The sequence below is a fragment of the Antedon bifida genome, chromosome 8 (genome assembly GCF_963402885.1).
Source record: "Antedon bifida chromosome 8, ecAntBifi1.1, whole genome shotgun sequence".
NCBI classification, from domain to species: Eukaryota; Metazoa; Echinodermata; class Crinoidea; order Comatulida; family Antedonidae; genus Antedon; species Antedon bifida.
In genome coordinates this window covers 2617600-2629843 of record NC_136233.1, presented here as the reverse complement: position 1 = coordinate 2629843, position 12244 = coordinate 2617600, and the positions used below count along the sequence as shown (strand labels likewise).

Below are 12244 nucleotides of genomic sequence, written 5' to 3'. Positions count from 1 at the left end.
CTTTGTATATACACACTGTAGAAAATGCACAAAAGCACAATTGACAATGTTAATAATATAAATTGTATTTATTGTTTACAATGTAGGCTACAACGCTCTACTTATTTTCTGTAATTCTTAGTGGGATTGAATGATATAATACTCTTTACTTTCGTTATCCATATAATATCTATAATTAAAATGCGGCAAATTAAAAGCTTATTTCAGCATCTCTGTAGATAAATAATTTTCATTTCAAATTTTTAAAATGAATTATTATATTGCTATATTATATCATGACAATAAAATAAATAATTTTAGCACTAATTGTAGACTTTTTTGTAACAAGTGGAATCGGTAAAAAGACAAATTAATTGTGTTCTATTCAGGTTATTACTGCAGCCAAGGATCACCTGTGCACCGTTTATGCATTTATATATCCACCTTACATCGCTTTAAAAGAATATTTCCCCCTGTATTAAATATCTTCCACAAGAAAGATAGAATTAAATCAGTTGTTCAGTTGCCTACTGGCATATATTGTTTTATTATACACATAGTTACTATATATAATTTCCCATCATCTGATTGGTTAATAGCCTATATATATTTTATTTACGTTAGTTATTGATTCTTCTCTGTAGTAGGGCCTCGATTAACATTTATAGCATAAATTTGTCTTTTAAAATAATACTTGATTTGTGATCACTGTAATCTGGGTTTCAAATTCATTGTTTTAAATTTGTCTTTTCAAATAATGCTTGGTTGATTTGTGATCTCAGAGAGAGTTTAAAGTTTACTGTTTTGAGAGATAGTAGCTGTAGCCTCTTTTAACGAGGGAAATCCCCCTTCAAAAGCCTGTTGTAAGACATCCTCTAGACGCTTAGCTAGTGAAAACTCTATGTCTTTCTGTAAGTAAAAACAAATATTTTAGTCACTACACTACAATAAAACTACAAAATAACCTATTCAAAGTCTGATTTAATTTTTGGGGGATGATACATCTTTAAAAACACTTTTTAACATTTTGTAAAATAATGCATATATATTATTATATCCAATCTGCAGACAGTACTGCTTCGATCTTATTAGATCTCATCAGTGCAGCTCTATATATATTTTAATAAATGGCATTTATAGTTGGCCGCTTAAACTATTAGAATTTCAGGCTATTTATTTTTCACATATTTAAAAATTATCGCAACAGGACCATATAATATTTATTTTTACAGTTTGTGACCTTAAATTAGGTCGAAAAAATGTAGGTAAAGTGTATTTAAGTTTAAATTACTCTTTTACTGACTTTTTAAAGTAAAACCATGTGGTCAGTTTTACCTGAAAAAGTCCAGTAGCCAAAAGTTTTTTAACTCTTGACCGTTAGACCATTTACCTGTATATTCTGTGGCACTTCTACCAAATCTTTCTCATTGCGCTTGGGTATGATGACTTTTTTGATACCTGCTCTGTGTGCTGCTAACACTTTTTCTTTAATTCCGCCAACCTGAAAAATGACAACAAAAAATGTTTGAATTTCGTGTTGGGAGAATCAAGTATGAATTTTGATGTCTTAAGCTCTGTCTACATTATCAATCTTTATGTGACAAAAAAATTTGATGTGCCCATATATGGACATGATTATGTCATAGCACTACCATATTTGGGCACATCACACTTATTTTGTCAAACTAGCTCGATAGTGTAGACAGAGCTTAAAGAAGGAATTGAGGCAGGGAAGTTCAAATAACCCATAAAGATACAGAAACAATTCAAATGGACTTTACCGGTAAAACAAGACCTCTTAAGGTCAATTCGCCGGTCATTGCAACATCAGAACGTACACATCTTCCAGTAAAAATTGACACTAAAACGGCTACAATCGTTACTCCAGCGGATGGTCCGTCTTTGCCGACGGCTCCGGCTGGAAAATGAACATGGATGTCGGTGTTCTCCATAAGGTCAGTGCCTGGCTTAGTTTCGATTCCACACTAAAATATTAAAAACATCAATAAAACTTCTTCTCTTAAGCTCTGTCTACACTATCAAACTTAATGCGACAAAAAAATGTGATGTGCCAAAAAATATCATATCACTACCATATTTGGGCAGATCACTACCATATTTGGGGACATCACACTTTTGTGTCAACCTAGTTTGATAGTGTAGACAGAGCTCTAGAAGACAATATTTGAAATGCAATGATTTGTCATATCGCCATGTTTTTTAAACAGTTTTGAAATAGTTTTATTTTGTTCTTGGACTAAACAGTCAAAACACAGTTATAAGGTTTAAACAAGCCATAAAACATCAGTAATAAATAACGCATAGAGATCACATTACATCTTGACACTTTGGAAATTAAGAATGCATGTAAAGGAGTGATTAAGCTTTACACCAATGGTTACTTCACCTGCACAGCGTGGCTCCTGACCCAGTTCAACGCTAGCCTGGCTGATTCTTTCATGACATCACCCAGCTGACCAGTTAGTGTTAATCGGCCATCTCCGTCCATTCTAGTTGCCTCGACAAACATAATCTCCCCTCCCATTGCAGTCCAAGCCAAGCCTAAACACAATTTTTAACTAAGTGTTTATTTACGTGTGTGACTTTGCATGTTTGAATCATGACACATTTATTACTTTCACAAGATAAAATGGAAACTTTGTTGACGGGATGTTCTTGATAAGATTAGTAACATTAGTTCCTATCAAAATAAATAAGCGACTTCGATAACTTCAGAGGGCGCCATATTTACAAGGTCAATCTGGCCAAGAATTTCCATCAAGGCCCTAGCAGGGCGATTCTTGTCCCCCTCGCGCCTATTGAACTTTTTTGTCCTGATTTACTTTTAAATATGGCACCCTCTGGAGTTATCAAAGTCTCTTATTAATAGTACAGTACAATAAATAACTCACCAACAGCAACTCCTGGCTGGGACAGTCTTTCTGACATCTCACTCTCATATATTAGTGGCTAATTGAAAAAAAAAACAAAACAAAACAAAGTATAAACTATTTATGACATAATATAGGACATTATAGGGGGCGCTATATAAGCTTGGGGGGGGGGGGGGGCGGGGAAGATATCAATAGGTTTTGCCATCTGAAATGTTAGGTTTGGTCGATTGGTCAAGGCTTTAATCTCTGACACAGGAGGTTCGAGGTCTATTAATAGCATGTCTTCTTTTTTAAATAGCTGAGAGAGATTATTTAGAGGGTTAGGTTTAGTATATTTAGGAAGTAGATCAGCTATCTTGCAATGCTTTATAATAGAAAATAATTAAGATAATGAATTATTCATGATTTCTGCCTTAACATCATGGGAAAAAAATAATGCAACGATACTCCCTCCCAGCCTCACATGACATGTTTGACCAAAAAACATAAAAGGGTCCTTACTCCGAGAATGTCTTTGAGAGCCAGTTCATCAATCACAATTGGCATATCTGGTGGATGTGACATCTCCAGTACATCATTCCCCTGGTCTGGTTTCTTTATCTGCAGAAGGTCTTTCTTCTCCTCGCTGTCTTGTACGGTCTTGGGATGCGACTCGGCAACTTTAACAGCAACAGCGCGGCAGATGGCTCCGAGTTTGCGTTCTAGTTTACGAACACCAGCTTCTCGTGTGTATCTGCTAACTAGAAATAATTTTTTTTTAAATTGATTAGAAAAACGCCAGTGAAATTGTCATGACACTACTTATTACTAATTTTATCAGCATCATAAGAAGCTAAACCATCAAAAAAAGAGTTCATACTTGTTAGTTTAACTGTGTCTTGCGGGATCTGTAACTGTTCAGCGCTTAGCCCATGCTCCTTCAGTTGCTTACTAATCAAATGGTGCATTGCTATCTCAATCTTCTCTTCCTGAGTGTACCCTGGAACATGGATAACCTCCATGCGATCCAACAGTGGGGCAGGGATTGTTGAAATGCTATTGGCTGTTGCAATGAACAAAACCTGTGACAGGTCAAAGGGCACATTCAGGTAACTGTAAAATGTTTAGGAAATTTAAATAAAATTATTGAATATAACCAGTTTATACTCATAAACTAAATACCAATTTCATAGAACAATATAGTAAAGCTTTGTCTACACTATCAAACTAGTTCGACAAAAAAAGTGTGATGTGCCAAAATATGGTAGTGATATGACATCATCATGTCCATACTGTATTTGGGCACATCACATTTTTTTTGTCACAAGTTTGATAGTGTAGACAGAGCTTAAAATCTTAGAATCCCAGAAAATCACACAATTCCTATTATAATTCTAAATGACATTTTTAAAGGTTTAAAAAAATTCTTCTTTCTTCTTTAAAACATCTTTCTCAACTAAATATTTTGATCCAGCTGTTTTAAGAGTGGATTGTATTAACTACTGCAAAATTTTCTAGCATATGTGACTGCGCCTTAAGCTCTGTCTACACTATCAAACTTTATGTTACAAAAATGTGATGTGCCCATATATGGACATGATGATGTCATATCATGGAGATAGCTCCATGGTCATATCACTAGCATATTTGGGCACATAACTACCATATTTAGGCACATCATACTAGTTTGATAGGGTAGACAGAGCTTTAGACATACTAATCTTGCTTGTAAAGGATACTGATCAGTGAAGGTGTTGTTCTGTTCTGGATCTAAGACCTCCAACAAGGCTGATGCAGGGTCTCCCTGCAGACTCTTACCCTGCAAAAGACAACATGCAAGAGTTGTGTTGTGAGTTCGATTGTAATTGTACAGTGTGGACAGGACATACCACTAACAGCAATGGCAGTTCATCTGACCAGCAGAAAGTTAAGCTCTGTCTACACTATCAAACTTTATGTGACAACAAAATGTGATGTGCCCATATATGGACATGATGATGTCATATCATTACCATATTTGGGCACATCACACTTTTTTTGTCATATAAAGTTTGATAGTGTAAACAGAGCTTTAGAGCATGAAATGATTTTCTTAAAAACTTGAAAAAAATGACTGAAAACCAAAGAGACTAAAGCTCTGTCTACACTATCAAACTAGTTGACAAAAAAATGTGATGTGCCCATATATGGACATGATGATGTCACATCACTATTGTATATAGGCATATCACTACCATATTTGGGCAAATCACAATTATTTTTGTAAAACTAGTTTGATAGTGTAGACAGAGCTGTAGTTCGCATGTCCATGTTAAGCATATCATTTTCCTGAAATCATTGGTACCTAAGTTATAACAAGTCATTACCAACTTATCAATTTCGTCTAGTAAGAACACTGGATTGTTCGTTCCGACAAGCTTGAGGCCGTGGATGATGCGGCCTGGCATTGACCCAATATACGTCCTTCGATGACCTCGTATGTCAGACTGATCACAGCAGCCGCCGAGAGAAATTCTATAAAAAATAAAATGTACATATTTTTAGCAATTTTCTCAGAAACATACATGAACAGATTATAATAACAATTGCATATAACTTTTATTTATTTATTCAAGATTCAACAGTGTATCAAAACAAACATTTATGTATTATTTAATTAAAATGACATTAAACTAAAAATGTTGAAACATTTGAACGAAATCATTATATGATTGGGCACCCAGACAAAAAATATCATTTTTAAATAATAACATTGAAAACACAAGAATTATTATATACAGGAGAACTTCTACTTTTGGACACCCCTATTAAGGGGGACACTTTGATATGAAACTTCAAATCTCTCAAAAGCATTTGGAATTTAAATTCAAAACCACAAATATACTGACAATATTAGAGAGGTTTCGCAATCTTACGAATACGATAACGAAAACGGATACGTCACGCACACGTATTCGTTTTTGTAAGCCAGTAAAAATCTGTTTCGCATGGCAACGAAATATTGAGGGCGCCGTCTAAAATATGACTGCGGTAAATTTGAGCGAAGCACAGGTACGTGTTGCTTGGCTGCTAGGCCTAGCGTAACATCAAAGCGAGTGAGGACTTTAAAAACTGCTATTTATCAAAATTACCAGGCATTTTAGTAAATTACTTTATTAAATTACTTTCAATAAATCTATAATTATATTATAATCATGAAACATTCCCGATTCAAATGCAAAATGTGCAAAATAGATCAAAAACTATACTCGTTTTGTAGTTACGAATATGACTGGTGATATTCGTCAACACGAATACACATTACGGATATAGAATGGGGATCAGCTCAAAAGTGTCAGAATGTGTGACGTATCCGTTTTCGTTATCGTATTCGTAAGGTTGCGAAACCTCCCTAATTAATACGTAAAAAACCATGATAATCAGAAGCCATTCATTCAGAATATTCAAATACCTGTGAAATGTACGTCCAAGTGTTTGTGCAATGGATCGACCAACACTGGTCTTGCCAACTCCTGGTGGTCCAACAAAGCACAAAATAGGCCCTTTAAGGGTATTCTTGAGCTGTCTCACAGCTAAGTACTCAATCACACGCTTCTTAAGCTTCTCTAACCCATAGTGGTCCTCATCTAAGTCATGTCTGACAAACAAAGACAAACCCATGGTTAGTGTATGTTAAATTTGTCTTTTTTAAAATGTCAGTACACCAGGATGGGATTAAAGCTCTGTCTACACTATCAAACTTTATGTGACAAAAAAATGTGATGTGCCCATATATAGACATGGTCATATTACTACCATATTTGGGCACATCACACTTTTTTTTATCACATAAACTTTGATAGTGTAGACAGAGCTTTAGAGCCAGACATGATTTCTACTACAGTACTTGTTTAAAAACTTGAAAAACTTACTGTAAACCAAAAAGACTAAAGCTCTGTCCACACTATCAAACTAGTTTGACAAAAAAAGTTTGATGTGCCCAAATATATGGTAGTGACATGCCATCACCATGTCTATATATGGACACATCACATTTTTTTTGTTGCATAAAGTTTGATAGTGTAGAAAAAAGGTGTGATATGCCAAAATATGGTAATGATATGAAATCATCATGTCTATATGTGGGCACATCACATATTTTTTTCGCATAAAGTTTGATAGCATAGACAGAGCTTAAGTGAATTCTAATGTGATGACCAATTTGAGCAAATATATTCTTCAAATATTAATTAATCTGTAAAAAATAAAAACTGTTGTTTATTATACCTCGCCTTGCTGATATCAAGAACGTCTTTGCTACTCTTTGACCATGGCAGTTCCGTCATCAGTTCCAGGTAGGTCCTTGTGATGGCATACTCTGGTAGAGCTGTCGGCATCTTTTTCAAGCGCTTAAGCTCTTTAGTGGCAGCCAGCAAGGCATGTTCAGGCAAACATGCAGATCTGAAATCAAACAGACATATGCTAACATTCTGTGCAAATTATAGTTATATAAATTAATGTAAAGCTTTGTCTACACTATCAAACTAGTTTGGAAAAAAAAGTGTGATGTGCCCAAATATGGTAGTGATATGACATCATGTCCATATATGGGCACATCACATTTTTTTGTCACATAAAAATTTGATTGTGTAGACAGAGCATAAGTCACTTGTATTTGGATTCCATGGTAGGACACAAAGTGATTTAACTGGTAGAACCCAATGCAATGATACACGACGGGAGCTAAAATGGACAAGCACTGAGGTAACCTCCCACTATTTCCAAAGATTCAAAGGCTGTTTGCACTGAACTTCCTTTTTATAGTAGTTTAGTCATTTTTAAAGTCTTAAGCTCTATCTACACTATCAAAGTTTAAGTGACAAAGAAATGTGATGTGCCCATATATGGACATGATGATGTCATATCACTACCATATTTGGGCATATCACTACCAAATTTGGGCGCATCACTTTTTTTGTCAAACTAGTTTGATAGTGTAGACAGAGTTTTAGTTTAACAATTACAAGTTTTTTTCTGGTTCTCTTTCTGATTCTTACTTTAATTTTTGCTCCAACTCTGCAATTTCATCAACTTCATTCTCATTTTCATTGAAGTTTCTTTGAAGTTTTCTTAATTCTTTCTTGAAGTCTATAACTCGTTTGTTTTTATGGGGGTCCTTGGTGTTTAGATGTCCTTGCTTAGTTTGACGAAGAAGCTTTAATCCTTCTATTTGGCGCTCCAGTAACGGCAGCGTCTTGCGGAACCGTGCTTCTACATCTACTGCATCCAGAACCTAGATAAATCGTAAAGACAAGACAGTGAATCAACGGTAAAGTAATATTTTTTATATTTTTATTGAGATGCAAATAAATCAAATCAAAATGGGTTTTTGAAGGCCAATAGATCTATATTTTTGTATTTTCATTGTATCAATGTGTTTTGTTTCGGAAAGGAGGGGGGGGGGGGGGCTTTTGAAAACAAGCCTTTGTGCTTATATGGATATCCCCTGCCTTCCTTGTTTAATTTCTCAAGTTTAATGTTTGTTTATATTTATTTTCATTCAAATATTATGCCGTTTTATAAATTGTACTGTTCTTGGAAAGCAATAAATATTACTTATGTACTACTAAAGAGGAAAAAAACTACATGGACAAAAATAAACTGATGCTTTAAGGCCAGAGACTTCAAATAAAAGAGAGAAAAATGTAAATGAAAATCCATGTACTGGGGTACTGCAAATGTACTTTGTCTTACTTTGATTTTTTCATTGTAAGAAGCTTTAATAATAGCCGTGAAAATGTCTGGTAGTCTTGCAACTGGTAAGCTATCCAATAAACGCTGAAAAAAAAACCCACAACAAATAATTAGAACTGGTGATTGATATCCCAATCCAACTTGTACAGTATTAGGGCCAATTTACACAGACGTGTGGTAACGGTAATACAAATATAGAATCTAGATTTCAGCTCAGGATATAGGTACAGACAAGCTACGAAGTTTTCAGCTTACTGGTCATCTGTGTGAATTGGCCTTTACACATTTTTCAGATATATATGATATATTCAGACCATAAAAATGAAGACAGCTAAAGAGCATGCTTAATTATTTATCAACAACCAAATTATTTATTGTTAGGTTCAGTTTATTTAGGGGTTAGGTTGAAGAGCAAGAGAGTATTTATATTTAAGCTCTGTCTACATTATCAAACTTTATGCGACAAAAACATACATAGACATGATCATGTCATATCAGTACCATATTTGGGCACATCAGTACCATATTTGGGCACATCAGTACCATATTTGGGCACATCACTACCATATTTGGGCACATCACTACCATATTTGGGCACATCACTACCATATTTGGGCACATCACTACCATATTTGGGCACATCACTACCATATTTGGGCACATCACTACCATATTTGGGCACATCACTACCATATTTGGGCATATCACTACCATATTTGGGCACATCACTACCATATTTGGGCACATCACTACCATATTTGGGCATATCACTACCATATTTGGGCATATCACTACCATATTTGGGCATATCACTACCATATTTGGGCACTACACTTTTTGTAAAACTAGTTTGATAGTGTAGACAGAGCCTAAGACAACAAAAAACAATGTAAGAAAGCTAAAAAAAATGCTATTTTAAAATTCTAATAAAAAATAAAAATTTGAGCTTTAAAACAATTTGGTGTTTATTTTGTTTTTCCCTCAGTAAAAGAGTAGGGCAACAATGTTTTGTTACTTTATTTAATTGTACCTTTAATTTTTTAACAACAGGTATTGTAACATCAAGAAGTTCCACCAACGCATTTGCTTGCTCTCGGAAGACGTCCGCAATATCGCCAAGTCCAGCTGAATCAGATTCTAATATCAAAAGTAAGACAATTGTTTATTGCAGGGAGGTGGACATTCTTGCATTAAAATTATATTCATGATTGTTTGTGTATAATAAATATTTTAATGCTCCCTTAAAACAAAATATACTAATGGTATAGAAAGAGAATTAAGTATTTATTTTCATTCATCTATACATTTATTCAACAGTTTTAAATAATCAATAATCGCTGAGTTTAAGAGTTTATTTTGAAAAAAAAAATGCTATTCTAAGAGTTGACTCAACATAGGGTTTTATGCCCACCTCTCGGACATCAATGGGGATGGGCTAGCAGTTAGTTGGGTGTTTATTTAAAAATGGACAGCTTATTTGATTATGGTAGGTTAACACTCATATCAGCTGTATGTGGAGAGATCTGAAAACATACCATTATCTTCTCCAGGTAGTTTATCCAGTTGATTGACCACAGCAACAGGATATGGCGACTCTTGTACAATGCTTTCCAGTCCAAACCGGCACAAACCAGTCACAAGTAAGCTGTAAGCTGGTTTTGGCCAGTTTGTTCCAGTTACTTGAACAACCACAGCAGCAGTGCCAATTGGATGTAATGAAGATAAATCATCTTTCTGTATAAATTAAATTATTGGAATTTTTTAAATTTTAATTATTCATTTAGCAGTCGTTGGAAGTTGTGTGACGTCACAGTGAGCAATTACCAGTTAACAGAGTTGGAATTAACTTCTAGTTTTCAAGTAAAATGTATAGTAAACATGCATAAGAAAGTTATATTAATGTGGAGTTGTAGATTATGTTTGTCTATCGATCCCAGGATATTTTATTATGACAAAAAACAACTTGAATCCCAAAGACTGCCACCTTTGAAAAGAACAGTGATTTAAATTATGGTTGGTACTATATCTAAATTGAGAATAAAGAAATGAGGTGATGATGTCAGTTATTAGGCTTTTAATGACAAAATTGCTCCATGTTACTGCTGAGGGAATAGAACATCAGAATTTGCAACTGAGGATAATTTACATTAATATTACAGTATTTTATTAATTTACCACAGACTCTGGGTCTTTAGGTACCACTCCTATAACGGTACTGCTTAATGTATTGTGTCGTAGAATTCGACTCTTCACCATATTCATGCTGAAATAAATAAAATATGATATTGTTTTATTTCCAAAATAAATAAGCTAGGCCTATTTATTATAGAGAATAAGAATAAAAGTATAAATAAAAGATTACGATAATCATGATATATATAGCCTATTATAGCGCATCTCCTGGAGTGCAGAGTAAAAATACAACAGAGAGAGATTCTCCTTTTTTAGGAGCTACCTACTACCTACTACTTGGCTAAGCCTATTAATTATAAATACTGGCCTAGACCTGACCTAGCCTAGCTAGGCCTCCCCATAACCGTCCAGCAGAGGAGAGGGGAAAGGCCCAGAACAGGCATAATAATAAACAACATACTTGCGGGGTGTGTTAACTGGAATACGCATGGATGAACCGGGGAGTAATACACCTCCTGACACAACAAGCAAAGGAAGTCGATGGGGAATTGAAATGTTGGAAGACATTTTGAGGCAACATCAGATCGAATTTATAAGTAGGCTAGGCTAGCTAGAGTAGGCCTCGCACAAACTAAATACAATGCTCGCGGGATAAAGTTTTGCAAGTATACGTCTCGAGCGGATTTGAGAGAGATATGAGGGCGCACTATAGCTTACCTGGATGATGATCATCAACAAATGGATTACAGGAAGATCTGAATAAATTTGCATGGCAACTTTTTTCAACCTAATGAAAGGTAAAATTATGTATTTTGGAAGAAAGAATAGGAAAGTTATCTATCATATGGGTACTGATCAAAGGAAAATTCCAATTCAATAACAGATTTGGGAATCATACTTGATAACAAATTGTCCTTTGGAAGGTCATAATGGAAAATGAATAAAGACATATCTCATCTATCTCATCTAAGGATCAGACAACTGTTCTTCACACAAAACATAAAACAACGTCTGGAATAAATTACCGTCAACGGTCGATCATAGAATCTGACTCATTTCCCGTAGGCCTATTAGTATACGAATATTTAAACAGTCAATTCTCGCCCAGCGAACTCTCTGAAAACTGGAAACTCAGCCACCACTTGTTGAGGTCCCAAGTTCAATTTTACTATTAAAAACGCATTTCGAATACAGTACCAGACTTTCCAAAACCAGACATAGAATTGGGATCCTGTTCTGGATTGCCTCCAATTTAATTCAAGTCATTTTTAATGTAGCTATACCCCTGGCCGGGCCCCTGGCATTGAGTGGATTTTGATATTTTAAACGGATCTGAAAATTTGTAAATATAAAAAGTTGTGCCAGAATTGGGATCCTGTTCTGGATTGCCTCCAAAATGTAATGGAGTCTTCCGTGACCACATGTGCTCAGTTAGTTTTGACGTTTGAGGGAATAATACTAATACTGATGCCTCTTTATACTTTGCCGACGTCTTGATTAAAGATGTATTGTCCCTCCAAAAACTT

At 34.9% G+C, this 12244-nt stretch overlaps 2 protein-coding genes across 2 annotated transcripts in view; one reads left to right on the top strand and one right to left on the bottom strand.

Moving 5' to 3' along the window:
* LOC144849637 (uncharacterized) overlaps positions 1-12244 on the top strand; it is a 123173-nt gene that overhangs the window by 67331 nt on the left and 43598 nt on the right. The gene's annotated exons all lie outside the window — the stretch shown is intronic.
* On the bottom strand, positions 41-11367 carry LOC144849622 (lon protease homolog 2, peroxisomal-like). The gene is made up of 17 exons (XM_078706592.1): positions 11179-11367; positions 10761-10848; positions 10121-10319; positions 9616-9722; positions 8586-8669; positions 7889-8124; positions 7119-7292; positions 6304-6489; positions 5219-5366; positions 4592-4671; positions 3733-3965; positions 3375-3613; positions 2892-2949; positions 2387-2541; positions 1761-1964; positions 1370-1480; positions 41-888 (listed from the first exon to the last, which is right to left on the bottom strand). The coding sequence occupies exons 1-17, from the start codon at positions 11283-11285 to the stop codon at positions 769-771; spliced, it is 2529 nt and encodes an 842-aa protein (XP_078562718.1). The 5' UTR covers positions 11286-11367; the 3' UTR covers positions 41-768.

Bases quoted from the DNA above. Each gene is read 5' to 3' on its own strand.
- LOC144849622 (XM_078706592.1), bottom strand. From the start codon at position 11,285: ATGTCTTCCAACATTTCAATTCCCCATCGACTTCCTTTGCTTGTTGTG. The intron at 5,367-6,303 runs GTATTTGAATAT...TATTTTTTATAG, and splicing joins CTTGGACGTACATTTCACAG to AATTTCTCTCGGCGGCTGCT. The intron at 3,966-4,591 runs GTATCCTTTACA...AACATTTTACAG, and splicing joins AACAACACCTTCACTGATCA to TTACCTGAATGTGCCCTTTG.